This window comes from Pelodiscus sinensis, chromosome 8 (genome assembly GCF_052426305.1).
Source record: "Pelodiscus sinensis isolate ZL-2025 chromosome 8, ASM5242630v1, whole genome shotgun sequence".
Lineage (NCBI taxonomy): Eukaryota > Metazoa > Chordata > Testudines > Trionychidae > Pelodiscus > Pelodiscus sinensis.
Genome location: NC_143059.1, coordinates 27,361,374 through 27,381,180, shown reverse-complemented (window position 1 = coordinate 27,381,180; position 19,807 = coordinate 27,361,374). Strand labels below are relative to the sequence as shown.

Here is a 19,807-nt window from a genome sequence, read left to right as displayed (position 1 = left end):
ACAAAAATGAAGGTAGTACTTTTACTAGCCTCACCTTCCTAATGTATGCAGCTGGATATTGTCTGCACTGCAGCTTGTTGTGTTGCATTCCTAAATCAAGGCTTTTGACAAGCTGTACTCTACTCTGGGCTGTATTGCTAGTGAAAGCTGCTCCACAGATGGCTGAAAGTGGGCTAAAGGTTTATGATAGTGCATCATTTCCTGTTAAAGACTCACCAGCAGCCATGTTTAACTTCATTGGCGAAGAGTCTGCTTCAGTAAAGCATGGGTAGTAATATTTACCTGTTACTACTGAAGCTCTAAAAAATCAAACTTTTATTTTAATTATCTACAACATTGTTTCAAAATGTAATACTTGACTTACCTTGAATAATCTCCTCTGTGTTGAGCATCTGTAGATCACTTATCAGAGAGTTTCACAAGCCAAATACTTTTGTTTTGAAGCACACATGTGCTTATTTCCAGCTTTATTGTTTTCCCTTTTGTGAAACAGCAGCTTATAGGGTAGGATTGAAATGTAGTATTAATATATTTTTAAGTCTAGAATCTAGGCTGACCTGCATAACACACATCATAGAATTTCACCAATAAATTCCTGCTATAAGCTAATAATTTATGGTTGAGTTAGGAGTATATGTTTTAGAAAGCTATTCAGTCCTGAATTGATCAGGGCTATAGAACAGAATAGTACATTTGTCTTGGGAAGAAAAAGACAGAAAATGTGGGCAAACAAAACTATAAGAAAGTATATTACTTTTAAAACGTAAACGGATTAAAAAGCTAGTTTTAGAAAACTATTCAAGGCAGCTTACACTTTATTTTAATGTGTTCATAGAGAAAAGGCTGGAGACTGCATTGGAAATATGATTATAGCTGAAAGTGTGCAGGAAGCTTCTGATGGACAATTTCTACATTATTTCCAGCGTAAAAATGGTACCATGCCTGGAACAAACCTGTTGGTAGGAGATAGAGTTGTTGTGAGTGGAGAAAAGACATTATTTGGCTTGTCTGCTGGCTATGTTAAAGAGGTCAATGTTACGAAAATTTCCTGTTTATTGGACAGGTAATACAAACAGAAAAGAAAAAATATTCCCTTTTGAAAGGAAGTATATATGTGGTTTTTAATTCTATTTATTTTTTGAAATAGGTCTTTCGGATGTTACAACATGTAAAATGAATTATTCTCTCTCTAGGTTTAACCTCTTATGCCTGCTGCCATAAAAAACCTCACCCACACTGAATTGAAATAGCAAAATTTGGTCTAGGTCTGGGAACGTGTGTGTGTGTGTGTGTGTGTTTGTTTTTTTTTTTTTTTTCTTCCCAGGGAGTTTTTCTAGGCTGTTAGCAGATAAGCAAAATACAGCTATGAAACTTGCTGTAATATCTCTGACAACAAAATGAGATGCTTGTCATAGACTGTGGGTTTTTCTGTTATGTCATCACCACGGTCAAGGAAGAAGAGGGGTGTAGGAATAATTTGTGTAGTGTGGGTGCTGAAAGCCAATGAACAAAACGCTAAATCCTAAATATGAAAACTAAGCTGGGAGGGGTGCTGTCATATCCCCAGATCCCTGCTTCTAGTAACTCAATCTGAATACCCATGAAATGGATACCACTGTTGATTTAAAATATTAGGCTTGAGAATTCTCGTCTTGTTGATGTGAATAGGGGTAGTTTACTCCTGGGAACCTATTGTTCTAGGTTACTGGCATATGTCAAGCAACATCACTGACAATAACACAGCAGGATGAATATAAACAAAGATGGAAGTAAACATACTTATATTCCTAATTATTGTTCCTATTATATCTTTCAGGAATTTGTCTAAATTCTGTAAGAACACTATATTTAGGTTAGATCATGAAGAAGGAATTTCTGATATTGATGCTCCCTTAGGAAATCTTTCTAAACTGATGGAAAATTCTTCTGCCAGGTTTGTAGAATTGAATTGTTTTCAGATCTTGTTTAGTGATTGTATAAATGTTCTCACTAGTAATAATTTTGTCTAATTCCCTTTTTTTCTCTCTAGTGAAAAACTTCGTAACGTAATAATTGACTTCCAGAAACCACAGTTCATTCAGCACTTGAGCTCTGTTCTTCCTCCTGAAGCAAAGGAAACTGTTGCAAACATTTTAAAGGGTACAAACTATATTTAATGCATTGTAGCAGCATGTATTCTGTGGTGTCAAGTGGTCTGTGTTTTGTCTTTGCTTTTTTCTAAATCCCCTCCAGGACACTCTTCCCTGAAGATAGATGGTGATATATTCATAACTTCAGTGTTTTTTTATATGACTTCTCATATGCATTGACTGACATAATTAATCTATTTAGAATATATACATTGATTGCAAAGCACCTGGCACTTCACACCAGTAAAGTTTAAGCCTTTCTGCTTTCAGGTAGTCCTAAATTGGTCAGATTAGTTAAGACCAAAGCAGACTGTGAAGAGCTTCAAAGGGATTTCACAAAATTATGTGACTGGGCAACAAAATGAATTTTAATGCTGATAAATGAAAAGTACTGAATATTGGAAAACATAATCCTATTCCTAACTATACATATAAAATGATGGGGACTAAATTAGCTATTGCCACTCGAGAGAGATCTTGGAGTCATTGTGGATAGTTCTCTGAAAACATCTAGTCAATGTACAGCAGCTGTTAAAAGAGCAAACAATGTTAAGAATCATTTAAAAAAAAACAGAATAAGATAATTTCTTATTGCTTCTGTATAACTACATGGTATACCCACATCTTGAATACTGCATGCAGGTGTGGTTGCCTCATCTCAAAAAAGATACTTTAGCATTGGAAACCGTTCAGAAAAGGGGAAAAAAAATTAGGGGTTTGGAATGGCTGCCATATGAAGAGAGATTTAAAAAAAACTGGCTATTTTCAGCATTGAAAAGAGACTAGAGGATGTGCTAGAGGTCTATAAAATCGTGACTGGTGTGAGGAGAAAGTGAATAAGGAAATATTATTTACAAGTTCCTATAACATAAGACTAGGCTCACCAAATGAAATTAATAGGTAGCCGGTTTAAAACAAACACAAGGAAGTATTTCTTCATGCAATGCATAGTCAACCTGTGGAACTCCTTGCCAGACGATGTTGTGAAGCCCAGGACTTTAAAAGGGTTCAAAAAAGGCCTCAATAAATTCACGGAGGATAGGTCCATCAGTGCTTATTAGCCAGGATGGGTAGGAATGGTGTCCCTAGGTTCTGTTTGCCACCGGTTGGGAATGGGTGATGGGAGGAATCACTTGATGTCCATTCACTCTGTGGCACCTGGCATTGGACTAGGTGGACCTTTGCTTTGATTCGGTATGGTTGTCCTTATGTTCTAAGGTTCACATATGAGGAACTCCAATTTGCTTTTATTTCTGCAATTGAATTAATTGTGCACAAGTAAAAAGGTGTACATTTCTTGTAGATTTAAGCTTTTGGTTTCTTCCTCTTGCAGACTGTTGGAGGGAGCAGGTTCAAATAGGGCTGACAATGGGGAGGTAAAGGGGAGAAAGTTGCCTGGTGCCTGATGATTAAAAGGGCCTGGGGCTCCAGGCTGCCACTACATCAGCAGCAGACAGAGCCTCAGGCCCTTTAAATTACCACTGGAATGCCACACAGCATGGTCTGTATGGTGCTGAGCACTGGCTGGGGCAGATTGAACCCAGCACCACCCCTTTTTCTCTAAGCTTTGTTTCCTGGGCTGAGTTCTTTGCCCTGCTTCCCCCAAACTAACCCAGGGCCTAGCCAAGTCTGTTGCCAGCCTTGGGTTCTGAAATATTTACCTTTTCACTAAAAACACTCTGTTAGCAACCTGGCACAGTGTAATTGAGAACAAGCTACAGAAATGACCCTGTAGATTCAGACTTCCATAGGGGTGCCAGAGAGAGAAAAACTGTTAAATAACTTGGCCCTAAATCATCTGAGGTTTTCTAGATCATAATCAATACTGGAAGCAAATATGTAGCCCCTGTGAAGCAGTGAGTTAACATTACGTGCTTGTAGCAGTCCTCCCAATTATCTGTAATGTCCCAGTGTTTTTCAGTGGTAGCTCTAGATATGGTATCTTGTAGTAATCTAGTTTGGAGGTTTAAAAAAAAAAGATTGTTAAGGTCTGCATCAGGTAGGAATGGGCATCCGCATGGCTGACTGTAGGGAGAGCAGGAAACAGAGCTGTGCACTTGCCACTTCGGAAGTACAGGTTGGACCTCCCTGGTCTGGCACCTTAGGACCTGATTGTTTCCAGATGAAGGATTTCTCTAGAAAAAGGAAGGTCATTTCAGGCCCCCTGCTGCTGTCTTCCCCCAGGCTTCCCTACTCCCCCCCCCGCAGCGCATCTGAGCCATGCACCAGCTCCTGATCCCTCCCCAGTCTTCCCCCCTGCAGTCCAGCTGAGCCATGCACCAGCAGGGTGGGATAGCTGAGCCTTGTTGGGTGGGACCCTTCTTCCCCTGGCCAGGGCAGTTCCCTGCTGAGGCCAGCTGGGAAGCAGCAAGCAGCAGGTCCAGCTCCTAGGCTCGGGGACGATGGGGCTTTACATACCATAGCGCCTCATGGGGATGGGGGTCCTCCCCAGAAGCCTGACCTATTGGCTGCTTCTAGGGCACAGCGTGGTACTCCGGGACTAGTAGGCATTAGGCAGCCTGTTTAACGCAGCTGACCTGGAGCCACTCAGTTAAGCCTAAGATCCAACCCCTTGCTTCACCTTGTGTTTAGATAACATCTGTTCTCTCCTGGGAAAGTAATCTCTTAAGTAAAAAAAGATGCAGGCCAGAGCATGAAGCAGCATACATGTTGACCATGAGTGACCGAGTGGAAACTCATATTTGAGGTCTTGTGTAGAGGAAGAAAGGACCCTTTGGGAGGAGCAAATCAAAACCTATTATAATTAATTTACTTCTGTCTGGAGCCAGAATAGATAATGAATACCTTCTTACCTACACTTCTGTATTTTTAAAGTGTCTTTACATAACACTATTTATAACATTAAAATAATATCAAAAATTGTGTTTCTTCTTTGAGTGACGTCCCTGTGGGTGCTCCACATTGTATCAGTGAATTCCCACAGCAACCGATGAATTTTCTTAGTGGAGTCTAGACATGCTGTGCATGCGCTGTAGCTGCCTCACATGCCATTTGTCCATTAGCTGTGCGTGTAGCATGATTTCCCCTCTCTCCCCCCAGTTCCTCCTTTACCATCCGCAGCAGCAGATAGAGCCCTTAGCAGTTCAGCGGTCTTCATTAAAAAATATATTAACCGACTTTCTTCAGCTTTCCTTCTTTTTTCCCCTTTTTCCATTGCCCTCTATTTAAAAAAATATTTTTTTCTCTTGGTTCAAAATAAAAATAAACCCTGAATTTGTGTTTCCCTTACCCTTCCTAACATCCCTCAGTTCCCCTTTGTTTTTTGTTTTGGTTGATTGGTTTGGGTTGTTGTTGTTGTTGTTGTTTTTTTAACTACAGCAAACTCGTGGAGCAAGGAGAGCATTCTCAGTCTGTCACCACAATGCCCGGCTCTCTGGGATTCAAGAGATGTGACACGTGCAGAGAGGCCATGCACATATCAGATTGCCACTCCTCATGCATCCACTCTCAGCAAGCAGCATATTCCCACCGAATGCTCACATTGCAGTAGCATGATGATGTGAGAGTGAGCTTCACCTCCAATCCTATTTATGGGAGAAGTCTGTCACGCCTAGCATGGACGATACTTCTTCCACTGGAGCTAAGGACAAGGCTCAGCCTCATACGGCGACTGAGACTAGCTTCCTCCTCCTCTTCTACTAAGGATTCTTGTAAGAAGAATACCTCATCGGCCAAATCTATCTCTGGTGCCGACTTCATAAAAAATCAGCACTGGAGATGAGCCTGGCACTTCCGGTGTGTCTTTGGCATAGAAGCCTTTGGCACCAACAAAGGCTCTATCGGAGCGTACACAGAAAACAACCACATCAGCCATGACACTGTCATACCACTGCCTGGTCCCTGGTGCCTAAAGCTACCTGTGCTGACATGCCACCTTCTCCAGCACCACAGTCGGTGCCAACTCACTTTCCGGCACCAATAACTGCTTCCTCCTCAGCACCAGTTTCTATGAGACCAGCACCAAAGTATTCTCACCAAAGTCGTCATCAGCACCAAAACACGTCCTCCATCATATGAATGTAGACTCCTGCACCTCACATATGTCTGTGGCACTGACTGTTTGTCCTTGGTCCCGCCCCTCCCTCAGCTAGATCTCTGGCACTCTCCACACATGGTAACAACACCAGAACAGATGACCAGCATAGCTGCTTCTCTTCACAACATTTGTCACTGATGAACTGTAGACCTATATGGGACAGACCACCATCCAGATTCTTATATGGATCACTGTCACCTCATTGGTACCAGCACACACCACCTTACCTTCCAGCATCTTATCTGTCACATTGGGCACCATATCAAACTTAGTCCCCCTACAGCACTGCTCCGACCATGCCAATATGGTCCACACCCAGACTGTCACCACCCCGTATGACATCTGAAGCACGAGAAGATGAAGGTATGGAAGTGGAAGAGGTGGATCCTGCTGAACCAGAGAACTAGGTCTTTCACAACTTCTCTTTCTTCCCAGACAAGGTGATTATCCCACAGACATCTACACTGAAGATCAAACAATTCCAAGACCTCTTTAAGGGGGTAGCCTCAGCTTAGGACATTGGCCTGTAAGAAGTGTAGTAAACAACGTAAGCTACTTAAGATCTACAACCTTTTGCTACAATAAAGATAACCTCATCCATGGGAAGGGCTATCCTGGAACCAGCGGACGCTATCTGGCTTACTCTGGCATCAGCCTCCTGCCCCACCCTGAACAAAAGGGCTGACAAAATATTTTCTCTCAGCATAAGATATGGACTACTTTTTCCCCATCCGTCTCCGAATTCACTGGTAGTTGATGCGGTCCACCGTAGAGCGAAACTACCTCAATTCTGCTCTACATCACAAGATTAGGTCTACAGGTGACTCCTGATTTGCAACGCGATTGGTTCCACAGGCAGCGTAGCAAGTCGGGGGCGTCATAACTCGAACCCTCATTTACAGCCATTTTTGTAAGTGCAGGGGATTGTAACTTGGGTGGTCAGAAGTCAGGGATTTCCTGTATAAACAGCCAGACCTTCTGGGATGTAAGGTCTACTCTTCAGCCACATTACAGCTCAGGGTGGCTAATTACTCAGCCCCCCAGCTAATTATGACAACATCAACTATACTGAATTGCAGGACCTGTTGGAACATCTACCAGAAAATAAAAGACCACAACACCAGGCTATAATTGACAAGAGTCAGACCATAGCCCTTACTGCACTCAAGGCAGCAGTGAATGTTGTGGACATGGTAGCAAGTACAACAGCACAGCCATTGTCATGAGATGTGCTTCATGGTTGCAGGCCTCCAGAATCTCAAAAGAACTCCAGATTAAGGTGAAGGACCTCCCATTTGACAAATCCTATCTTTTTACAAAGAAAACAGATGTAGTCCTCCACACTATGAAGGATTCAAGAGCCATGCTGAGAACACTCTGCTCAATAAACACAAGCATTATATGTGTACATACCACAGACCCTGTGATCCCCACACTCCACCACAACACAAACCATTCGAATACTGATCTAAACAACATGACCAATGTTGCAGCCCACAACAATCTCCACCAATGACTAACCAGCCATCTACTTTGAAGCAAGGCTTTTGAGGTTGTGGTTGAGGGCCTGAACATCCCTATTCCAGTGCAGGCACCAAATCCATCATCCTACTGTCTCCACCCTTTCTTCCTCTCTTGGGTGGACATCACGTCGGACTGGTGGGTTTTGGAAATTATCCAATCAGGATATCTAATTTAAGGATGTTAAGTTTAGATTAATCAACTATTTGATTATTCGATAAGGGCACCTCTGCCTTTGAAATGTAACAAAAGTCATGCTGGCTCATGCTATATTTCAGGGAGCATGGGGCCAGGTATAAGAGCCCCGCTCTTGCTACATTTAAAAGGTGGAAGCGTTGCCAGATCCCCACTGTGCCCCTGCCTCCTCTTCTGCTCTCCTCCTCCCTCTTCCCCCCTTCCCCTGAGATGGTGCTGGGAGGAGAGCGGCTTTTAAGTGGCTCCCTCCCTCCCAGCACTGGCTTCTGCTCCTCACTTGCTGCCTCTCTCTGAAAGGCAGCAAGGAGGGAGGGAAGCAACTAGCCTTTTATATCCCTAACTAAATTCCCTTTATTCAGCGACTTCCTACCCACTCCCATTCTTGTCCATCTTCAGAGACCCTTTCGAGAAGTGTCTTCTATGATTAGAGGTTCAGCACTTTCTTCAAGTTGGAGCAGTAAAACAAGTAGCGTCCCAGTGCCATGGCAAAGGGTTCTATTCTGACTATTTCTTCACCAAAAAGAAGACTGGGGATTGGAGACCTATACTAGACCTCAGAAACCTCAACAAGTTTGTCCAAAGTGGCAAATTCAGGATGGTCACCCTTTCCACAATCATCCCTGCACTGGACAGGGATGACTGGTTTGCAGCCCTTGACCTCCAAGAAGCCTATTTCCACATCACTATCCACCTGGCCCACAGATGGTTTCTCCGATTCACAGTTGGCAGCAATCATTACGAATATTGTGTCTTTTCCTTTAGCCTTTCCATAGCTCCCAGGGTTTTCTCAAAAATTCTAGCAGTAGTCGCAGTACATCTTTGATGTCATGGGATGATAATTTTTCCATACCTTGATGATTAACTAATCAAAGGACCCATCCGCAAAGATACACAAATCATGTTGCAGGCGACGATATCGCACTTTCACACTCTGGGGTTCCAGATAAACTACCAAAAGTCCACTGTCATTCCCAACCAGATGCTTGAGTTCATAGGAGCTCATTTGGACACAATATCAGCAAGAGCCACACTACCATAACAGAGATTCGAGGCTCTGGGGACACTTACTATCACGGTCAAATTCAGTCTTTGCCAATATTAAGACTTGTTTACAAATTCTGGGTCAGAGGGCCTCTGCCACATATCTGGTCAAATATGCCAGACTTCATAATGCACTGCCTTCAGGCATGGCTCACTACAGTATAGAGACCATCCCAAGACTTGAACAAAAGAGAGAATGTCTGCCATCACAAGTTCTGCTATCTCTCCAGTGGTGGTTGGAGCCACGCAATGTTATACAGAGTGTACCCTTTCACCCAAGATCCACTTTCTCAAGTATTCACTCTCTGTTAGGCTGGGGGCGCTCGTCTGGGACATCTAACAATTAAAGGCAGATAGAACTCATCTGAAACACAGCACCACATCAATGTATTAGAACGCCTGCGAACACTTACTCCCCATGATCCAAAACCAAACAATCCGCATCTTTACTGACAGCAACAGTTGCATGTACTAAATTGTCAGGGAGGAGCACGATCCCACTCCCTATGCGTGGAGATGGTAAAGTTCTGGAATTGGTGTATTCACCACAACATAACATACTTACCTACCAGGCAACTAGAAGTAGATGGCCTCAGCCGCATCTTCTCCCACCAACACAAGTGGGAAAGTCACCTAGCAGTCATTCAAACAGTCTTCAAGTGGGGAAAGCCAGACATTGGCTTGTTTGCCATGCAAATTGCAAATATCACTGCTTGTGTCCCAAAGTAGGTATGGGAAAGGATCACTCAGAGATGGATTCCTGATGACGTGGTTGAGGCACTTCCTGTACGCCTTTCCACCTCTACCACTCATGAGCTGAGCAATCTACAAAATCAACCTTGCATTATCCTGATCGTCCTAATGTGGCCCAGGCAAACACGGTTCCCCTGCCTCCTTTGGCTTCCATTATTCAACCCTCAATCCCTTCCAAACAAGCCAGACCTACTAGTGCAGGATTGGGATTATCTGATGCATCCCAGCTCTAACAGTATTCACCTCAAAGCCTGGTTACACCATGGTGCCACCATACCCCTTCTGCTAACGAATAACAGGTTCTGGTTCTCAGTGATTGCTCATGTCTCAGCCATCGTTACTGTAAAAGTAAGTAACTTCGAGTGATGCCTCTGTGGGTCCTCCACATTAGGTGACTAAAGAGCAGTGCCCCAATGGATGTGTGTCCCTGTGGGTGCTATACTACCCACCCTCCTCTCTTCTACTTTGGAGTTAGTAATAAAGATTCCACGGTAGAGAAGGAACCGAGAGGGGATTGCGCTGGGCATGCAGCTAACAAATGGCATGTGAGGCAGCTACTGAGCATGTGTAGTGCATCCAGATCCTGCTGAGAAAATTATCCGATCAGCCAGTTCAGGGACAAACCAACACCTAATGTGGCGCTCCCATGGGGGGTGGAGGACACCTCAAAGAACCATCATTACCATAAAGGTAAGTAACTTCTTTTTGCTGGTGCATAAGTTATCTTTTTGTTGAGGGATTTTTAGTCGGGAGGAGAACCAGCTGTTTGCATATAGAATTAACTACAAATATTTCCTTTTCCTTTTTCTAATTAAAGGTCTGAATAAACCTCAAAAACAGGCAATGAAACAAGTGCTACTTTCAAAGGATTACACACTTATCGTGGGTATGCCTGGAACAGGAAAAACTACTACAATATGTGCTCTAGTAAGACAATAGTGTGACCTAATATTGGAAGCTAATTGTTAATTTAGAGGTTGGGAGTTCAAGCATTAAATCAGCTGTATATGAAGCATGATCTTCATAATTGACATTTATATCGGACTGCTTTCTATGATGTTTAAATTAAAATAAATATGGAGCCAGCTTTACTGCAAATAACATTAGCACCGGGAGAATGTTAAAATGTATTCTGTAGCTTCAAGTGGTATGTGTTTGGTTTTAGTTTAATCCCCTCCAGCACTCCCTTCCAGGAGGTGGGTGGTGAGAGGTTGATGATTGTACAGTGTTTAATGCTGCTAAAATCCTTTGGCACAATAAAATCTTCCAGTTTTGAAGCAGATCTGAGGTTTAGAAACAAGAACTTCATTAGTAGTAGATCTGGTGTGAGACCCCAAGATGTGTCTGAAGTAGAATTTTACATGTTAGTGTAGCTGTACTAGTGCAAATGTCTAATATTGAGCTGATTTTACTCTGGTGAAGCTTACCCCATCTGAGTTGTGCTGCATTGGTTTACGTTAATGGCTAAAATCCCAGTGTAAACAAAAGCTTGCCTGAGAATTTTTTGACCCCTTTTAGCTTCCTAGAGCCATCACTAATTTAGAAAAATATAGATTAATTATCTTTTTAAGAAATGAATTACTGATTCCTAAATTCAATCTAATATCTGGGTTTTTTTCTCCTTACCGGACCTTTTTTTAGGTAAGAATTCTTTATGCCTGTGGCTTTAGTGTTCTACTGACAAGTTTTACGCACACTGCTGTTGACAACATTCTGCTAAAGTTGGCCAGGTTCAAAATAGGATTTTTGCGGTTGGGGCGAGCTCAGAAGGTTCATCCAGATATACGGAAGTTCACGGAAGAAGAAATTTGCAGATCCAAATCGATTAAATCTGTGACTCATTTGGAGGAGCTCTATAACAATCAAGTAAGACAAATAATTTTTAGTAGACTTGTAGCATATTGAGGACAGTATAAATGTGCACAACATTTATAATATACTCTGAAACAAGTTTTGTCTCAAAGGTCTAGTGCTGTGGTCCTCAACCCGGTGCCCGTGGGTGCCATGGCGCCCGCTGGGCTCTTTACATGCGCCCGCGGAGCCGTGGTCCCCAACCCCGGTGCGCCGCGCGTGCCCCGGCCACGCCCCAGGGGCGCCATGCGTGCCCTGGCGCCGGCCCCGGCCCCGGCCTTGGCCCCACCCCGGGGGCACTGCACGTGCCCTTGCCGGCTCCGGCGCCGGCCTTGGAAGCACCGAGTAGACACTGAATAGGACTAAACTATGTACATAATAGTTTTTTGCCTTTTGTTTCATAATACATTTTATTTATATAACCCTTTTGCTGATTTTTAAAGTGTTACATAAACAGGACAGGTGAAATATTATCATGTAAAGCAACCATAAACACATGAAAAGACCTAGGTTTACAATTTATGATTAAAACTCTACTATCTACACAATATACATAGACGTAAAATGTAAAAACTTAAATATCTTGGAAATAGTAGCCAATCAGTTGTTTTAATTGTCATATTTGAATTCAGCACATCAAAATACATAATAAATAGCACATTTTATCTCTGAAGCAGACAACTTCTAAAAAATTGTAGACCAGTGTAGTTAGTCATAGTTTACTTCTATTTGATATTCTATTTGTATAATAGTGCCTGAAGGTTTTTTACTGAGGCTCCATTGTGCTTAGATTATTACAATAAATACATATTCATTCTCCACTAAGATTGTGTCTGCCCCAAAGAAATGAAAGAAATGTTTACATCATAAAAAACGTTGTTACCTATATGGTAGGCTTCATGAGAAGCATAGGACTGATTTGGTATGGGAAATATTAGATTTTTCACAAATGAACACTTCAGTCAAGATGCATTTGAGGCATGTGGGTTGGAACAAGGAAAACTGCACTGCCAACACTGTATTTGTTCTCTGGATTAATGACAAGGACACTGTGATGCACTTTGCTATGACCTGCCCTTTGTTTGAAGAACTTTTATTTGTGGCTGCCATGAGTCAGCACCCCACCCAGCAGAAGTGCTCCCTTCTAGGCCACATAGGTTCCACTGTCATTGTGCAGGCTAGCAGTAACACACTCCAGCCCTCAAGCCCTGATCCACTAAACTATAGTTCAATCAAGAGGCAGGCCTTTGCCCAACAGGCTCAGCGAGGGGCTCCTCCAACTGGGGGTCAATGGGCAGCCACGACACAACTGTTCAGTCACACACAGGGAATTTGCGACAGCACTAGTGCAGTGGCTCAGACTCTTAGTCAGCCAAGCACATAGTCAATTAGCCCTGGCCCTTATCCAGGACCGGCAACAATAGTCCAGGGGCTCAGGCTGGTCATTGGACTGATCGTTTTTAAATAAACAATCACTAAGCCCAAGCCCTAGCTCTGTGTGTGGCAAAAAATAGTTTATAAGGGCTCATGCCTAGGTTCAGGTGTAGCCTTTAAACTAATAGTCAGTAAGCCCAGGCTTTGGCTTATTTCGGGGCAACAAATGGTAGCACACAGTTCCAGTGTGGAAGCCTATGCTCAGGCCGAGCAACAATCAGTAAGAGCCCAGGCCCTGGTTCAGGGAGGGGCACCAAATGATAGGGTGTCCCACCATCAGTGGAGAGGCAACAATTGCAGATAATTTACCAAGAGAAGTGGTGTCGGGGAGACTGCCATCCGTGGATTGGGTGACGGGGGATGCAGGCCTGCCTATTCCACTGTGTCCCAGCCCAGGACCCTAATAATGATGGATTGGCCTGCCACTGGGTCAGCGTGGATCCTGGGCGCAACATGTTGACTCTTAGAAGTTCTGATTTGGCCAGACTAAGATCGGCTTTCCCTGGGCTACTTCCAACCTCCCCTTCCCTGCATACCTGATTTAATAACCAGTTTTCAGGCTATTAAGGGGCTGGAACTTCTATCAGGATAGGTAATTTCTTGGGGTCAAAGTCTGTCTGTGGTCCTGGCCAATCATCAGCTCCTTTAGGTCCACAGCAGCTTCTTAGCTTGGGAGTGCAGAGCGGGTATCTGGGTTCGTAGGTCTGCTTTTTATACTCCTGGCTCCTTCTCCTGACTTTGAGCAAGATTGTAGAGTGGGGCAGACCTCTGCCCACCAGGACTCAGTGAGGTGCGCCCCCTCTCCAGTTCAGTGAGCAGCCACTCCACCTCACTAGATACACAGTATATTCCAAAGGAATGTCCCAATTTACCAGTTCCACCTCAGATAACCACTGTGCTTAACTACAGCACTTACATTTGATTTTATTGGAAATAAATCAGGTTTTTTTTGACAAAACATAGTGATTCAGGTAATAGGAAGTAGAAATTTGGGAAAACAATGTTACATAACTCCCCCTTCCCCCGCCCCACACATTCTGAGCCTAGATTTGGTAATTGCTCACCCAAAATCCCTCAGCATTATCTATTCAGCTGTCAGTGATTCTTGTTTCATGAGACAATCATACTGTCAGCTTGCCTCCTACGGAAAGATTGTGTCTTGGTTTGCACTCCAAGATCTACAGGGTCAGTCCTTTGTCTTAATTCACCCCCTTGCTGTTTTTGTTTCTTTCCGTAGATTTCCTTTTGTAAAATTCTCAATACCTCAATGTGCACATGTCTTAGTATACAAATAGACACAAAGTGGTCACACATGGGAGAGATGTCCATTATCTCCTGACTGAAGGGAACATCTGAGATGGTCACTGCCTGGTGACCTGCCTTAGCCTTATGACTTGAAAAACATTATTTTCAGAATAGAAACCAGCACTCCGAGAGCTTTCATTCCACTCTTTGAAACTATTATTCAGATGTCTGACCCTGTGCTTCCTGCCAGTTGACACCAAGTGATCTCAGTGTCACAGGTACCAGTCTCCTGGCCAGTCAATCCAGTGCCATTCACAAGCTCCATATTAGTTGATTAAATTTAAAAATAGCATCCTAAACACCTGGCAGGAAAGAAGTATGAACTGGGTGCTAGTCCCTGCATTCCAGAACTGCTTTTGTTTTGTTTGTAAATCAATATATTGTAAAGCTTTTGGTGTATATGGGGTGTCAGGGTTATGTAAAACTCAGGCTCCCAGTATAGGGATCAAGTATCAGAGGGGTAGCCGTGTTAGTCTGGATCTGCAAAAGCGACAAGGAGTCCTGTAGCACCTTATAGACCAGGGGTCTCCAAACTTTTCAGCCCGAGGGCCGCATTAACTATCAAACAGCAGTTCGGGGGCCGACTACACACTTGAGGTCCAAATAAAAAACAATCAAAACATGGATGTTGTTTTTAATTATTTATTAAAATAGATCCACTGTTTGAAATTGGGGGTGGTGCTTGTCCTAGTCCTGCAGGAGGGGCTCCAGAACGGGGAAACTGCTGAGAATTCATTTCCACCTGCGCAATGTGATGAAAATTGTAAGCAACATAATCCTGGCAATATGTTCAGCCTAAGACGCTCACACTTGAAGAGATGTGATCGCTCTCCTATCATGCAGGGAATGAGGTGACAATTTGTAACATAGCCCCATGGAACAAGGGGCATGCATTTTAATGGGAAAAGCTGGTTTGAAAGCAGACACGTTATCACTTGGTAAAGGAAGTTGGAAAGCAGTGCCCAACGCTCCCACAGACTGATACCCGGCAGGGCGGTGCTGCTCTGTGTTGTGGATGAGAGAGACCAGACGTGGAAGGGAGAGGGATGTTTCTTCAGGGCGCACTGCAGGGACCAGGGCAGTGCGCTAGGCACGGCACAGCGTCACCCAGAGGCTGTGCCACAGCAACCAGACCGCCTCCTGCAATGGGCACCAGCTCCTCAGGTATCCCCCCCGCCCCACGCACGCGCGAAGTACCCACTTCAGCCCCCTCTCGCGCCAAGAGCCCCATAAACCAGCTACTAGCCCCTTCGCTGATTGGGTGACATAAAGGAGACTACGTCATAGCCCTGTACCAATCCAAGGTCAAGCTGGGCCACGAGCCAATCGAACGCAGATTTAGGCTCGTGCGCTCAACCAATTGAGAGCCCAGCCCACTAGTGACCTCATGAGAGAGCTAGCCAATAGGATAAGAACGCACTGGCCAATAGGGAGCAATTGTCCACGCCAAGTCCCAACCCCTCTCGCTGTGAGGGACGCGCAGAGCCCGGATGTTCACAAGCAATAAAGCGCAACGGCCACCAACAAGCCAAAAAGGTCTCCACGGGCCGGATGAGAGGGCCTTGCGGGCCGCATCCGGCCCGCGGGCCGTAGTTTGGAGACCCCTGTTATAGACTAACAGATATATTGGAGCATAAGCTTTCATGGGCAAAGACCCACTTTGTCAGATGCAGTAAAGGGATGTTAAATTTAGTTTATTCAACTAATTGACTAGTGGATGGATCTTCTATTGATTAGTTGATAAGCAAGGAGCCTCAGCAGGGTTAGTGTCTGGCCTGTCGGCTCTTAATACATTTAAAAAGCAGAGGCGCATCTGGGACTAAGTGCGAGCCGGGAATCCAGTATTTCCAGGCTCACGCCCATCTCCCACTACCCCCTGCCTCCACGGAGACAGTGCTGGGGGGAACCAACTTTTAAGTCAGTTCCCCCCAGCACCGGATCCTGCTGTATCCTCCCCCCCCCTTGCTGCCTCTGAGAAGGGAAGCAACTAGTCGAAGGACTATTCGACTATCCGATGAGCAAAAGCTTTTGCTTATTGGATAGTTGACTAGTTGCTTACATCCCTATCCCAGTATTGTTGTTGGGTTTTATAAAATAAATCTGTAGGTTTATTTGATTAAAAGTTATTCATGTAGAAATTGTATTTAAAATATAAAATGGGAAAAGGGAAGAAAATGCCTTTCTATCTGTAAGATATGTCTGAATTTTCAGCCAATAGTTGCAACAACATGTATGGGAGTAAACCATCCAGTTTTTGCTCGGAAACGGTTTGACTTCTGCATAGTGGATGAGGCTTCTCAAATAAGCCAGCCAATCTGCCTGGGTCCACTCTTCTATTCAGATAAGTTTGTGCTGGTGGGGGACCATCAACAGTTACCTCCACTTGTACACAATACAGAAGCCAGGTAAGATAAAATGCTGTTGGAAAAACATAAAGCACGTATGGGATGGGCAACAAGTGGTCTTTTCCAGGCACTGACTTATACATCTGATTTTTCTAACAGAGATCTTGGCATGAGCGAAAGTTTGTTTAAGAGGCTGGAAAAAAACAAGAATGCTGTTGTGCAGTTAACTGTGCAGTACAGAATGAATAGGTATTTAAAACTAGTTGTTACTGGTGATTTTTTTAATGTAAATTTTGATCTGTAAGACTGAACATTGCTTTTGTTTTTCAACTCCATAGTAAAATTATGTCACTAAGTAACAAGCTGATATATGAAGGCAAACTGGAATGTGGCTCAGAGAAAGTGTCCAAAGCCACTGTTAACCTGCCAAACTTAAAAAACCTGGAGCTGGAATTATTTGCAGATTCTTCAGAAACATGGTTGAAAGAAACACTTGAGCCCAACAATCCTGTGTGTTTTCTTAACACAGAGAAGGTAAACTTTGGTTGCATTCTTTAAAATACTGCATTTTTGTTTTCATGTTTGAAGACCACATCTGCAATGTAGTTAAATAGTTTAAAGGTAATTCTTATGTGTTTCCCTTGTCCAACTTATAGAATTTCCTATTCTGGATTTCTTTCAGTTTGTAGCCCTAATAAAAGTTGGTATGCAACTGGAAGGAAGTGTTCCAAACTTGAAATGCTGTATTAACTGAAAATATTCAGCCAAGAGACATTCTCATTTCTGTATGCTTATGCTGTACAGCTACTGCTATAAATACCACACTTCATGGTAAGCAGTCAATTCAGAAGTCTGAGCATTGGCTATTGTCTTAATGTTTTTGGAATCTAGCATCTTTAACATAGAAAATCCTAGATGTGTTACATTTCTTGAAATGAACTAACTTCATTATTATGAGGTCAAAGAGTCTTGGATAGCAGCTTAGAGAAGTCTCACACATGATCTCACAGACATTTGAACTTCCATCAGTGGATTTGCTTAACCTGGATCAAAAAGTTTGACACAGTATTTTGCCAGAGAACAGCTGGCAGAGATCACTAGGCACAGATATTTTTTCATGTAGGTGGCTGAAGTGCTTTTTTATGCATTCCCACAACTTTTGCTTGCAGTGAATGACTGAAAAGATGGAATGAGAGGAAGCAATATTGATAGTGCTAACTCCATATTTGCTATGCAAAAATTAGTTTTCAGACTTGGAGGGTTGGCATTGGAACCCACCTTCACTGTATCATCTACCAGCAATTCCACAAATCATTCACCAAGATCTTTGTCTCTTCAGACCCAAGATGTCTATATCTGACAGCACAATTATTGAGAGGAAAGCTTTAAGTGCATCCTGTCTCTCCTCCAAGGTGAATCAGGATTATACTGGTTTCCACGTGGACTTCAACAGTAAAGGGCTGCTTCTCCATCTGGGCATGATTTAGCTTATGGTGCCCAACTGACAAAAATCCCAAGGACCCTGGAATTTCCCCTATTCTAGATTTCTTTCAGAACAGTATGGACAAGGGACAGTTGTTTAACGTTGCAGAACATTAGGTATCAGACTTAAGCAGTGTCTTATACATGGCATCCTTAACCTCCTCAGCTGAAATTTTCCAGGCCACATGATTTCTCAAAGCAGTCAAACTGGCTAAACCTGCAGACAGAGCAATCTGCAGGTTTTAGCACTGGTGGGATTTACCGCTGGTGCTAAAAACTCTAATCATTTGTTCATCTAAGCCAGTGTTTCCCCATTTTATTTGGCCATGGAACCCTAGGTAAAAATTTGTTGAGCAAAAAAAAAAAAAAGCTGCCGGACCTGAGAACCGTGACACACACACGCCTCCCTCCCCCCATAAGTAAGGATAAGAATAATGAACAAATGCTAAATAAGGTCATGCAATAAATATTTAGTGTAATTGCACATATTTAAAAACAAATCACATTTAATGTGTACAAAAAAATAAAGCTCAAAAACTAACATTGCACAGCTTGATAAAGCTGAATATTCTTTACATAAGCCGCCTCAAAACGTAATCAGAGAAACTTCTTTAAATTTTTGTATAAATTGGCCATCTCAAGTGATTTTGATTAGGTTTTCATAATCTTGCATAGAAAAACTGACTGACTTTCCCATTATACTTAATGGATTTCAAATCCAGTTATTGTCATTTATGGTTGGAAAATACTTCATGATGTTTGTGTATAAATCAAAGATGATCTGCAGTGTCCTGGCCAGGAAGAAGAGTGCAGGAGAAAGCCTGGGGAAGAGTTGTCTGGCCAGGAGTGAGGGTACAAGAAGAGTCCTGAGGCAGGTGCTGGCCAGGAGGGGAGGGTACAAGAGGGGTCTTGGGGCAGGATGCCTGGCCAGGGGGGAGGGTACAAGAGGGGACTTGAGGCAGGGTGTCAGAGCAAGCTGGGAATACGGGCTCTTGGTGGGGGGTGAGGGGGATATGGGTGCAGGGTCTGGGCATGAGGGGGAATGCTTACCTGGCTTGGCACCCTGCTGCAGCCCCCCCCTCCCCAGGCCAGCTCAGCCCAGCCTAGCCCATGCAGCGGGGAACCCAGCATAGCTGCAGCACCAGGCCATGCTTCCTGCTGGCAGCGCTGAGCGGGGGGTGGAGGGGGTGTAGAAACCCTGACCTTCCCCGCCTGATCAAACTGACACTTCCCCAGCAGGCTGGGAAGGGGTGCAGGGGAGAGAGAGAGAAGCAGCACATGGGGGGCAGCAAAGCCCAAGCGCACCTCAAGGGGGGGGGGGGGGCAGAAGAGCCTGAGCCAGCTTCCACACAGTCAGTAGATAAAAAACACGCCGAGGTCCAAGAGCAGCTCCTCAGCTCTGGCCACTCCTCCAGCTCCACCTCCCAGCAGCAGCAGCCGCTGCCACTGTAAACACTACCACCTGCACATTAGGAGGAAGCGGCTGCAAGGCACTGGGACAGGGCAGTCCTGCAGGGTGAGGAGGGGCTGCGCTGTGCGCAGGGGTGGGGCAGTTGGTGGTGGAGCGGCCCTCAGAAGCCTGTTCTCGCCGGCAAAGTCCCAATGGGAGCTGTCTACGGGTTTTGCTGGGGGTGAGGGAGCAAAAAAAATTTTCAGAACCTCAGGGTTCCGCAGAGCACCATTTGGGAAACACT

General features: G+C 44.0%; 1 protein-coding gene across 2 annotated transcripts in view; it reads left to right on the top strand.

Moving 5' to 3' along the window:
* The window catches only part of DNA2 (DNA replication helicase/nuclease 2), a 56,134-nt gene that overhangs the window by 18,862 nt on the left and 17,465 nt on the right, over nt 1–19,807 (top strand). The window contains exons 10-18 of one of the 2 annotated variants that reach the window (XR_012905595.2): nt 836–1,063; nt 1,817–1,933; nt 2,030–2,139; nt 10,514–10,623; nt 11,338–11,562; nt 16,498–16,691; nt 16,791–16,880; nt 16,970–17,165; nt 17,314–17,462. Coding sequence is in view for 1 of the 2 variants with exons in the window: in XM_075934929.2 (XP_075791044.2) it covers nt 836–1,063; nt 1,817–1,933; nt 2,030–2,139; nt 10,514–10,623; nt 11,338–11,562; nt 16,498–16,691; nt 16,791–16,880; nt 16,970–17,165 (1,270 nt within the window). In the remaining variant the exon portion in view is untranslated. The remainder of the gene's footprint in view (nt 1–835; nt 1,064–1,816; nt 1,934–2,029; nt 2,140–10,513; nt 10,624–11,337; nt 11,563–16,497; nt 16,692–16,790; nt 16,881–16,969; nt 17,166–17,313; nt 17,463–19,807) is intronic. The other variant, XM_075934929.2, reaches the window with a different exon arrangement.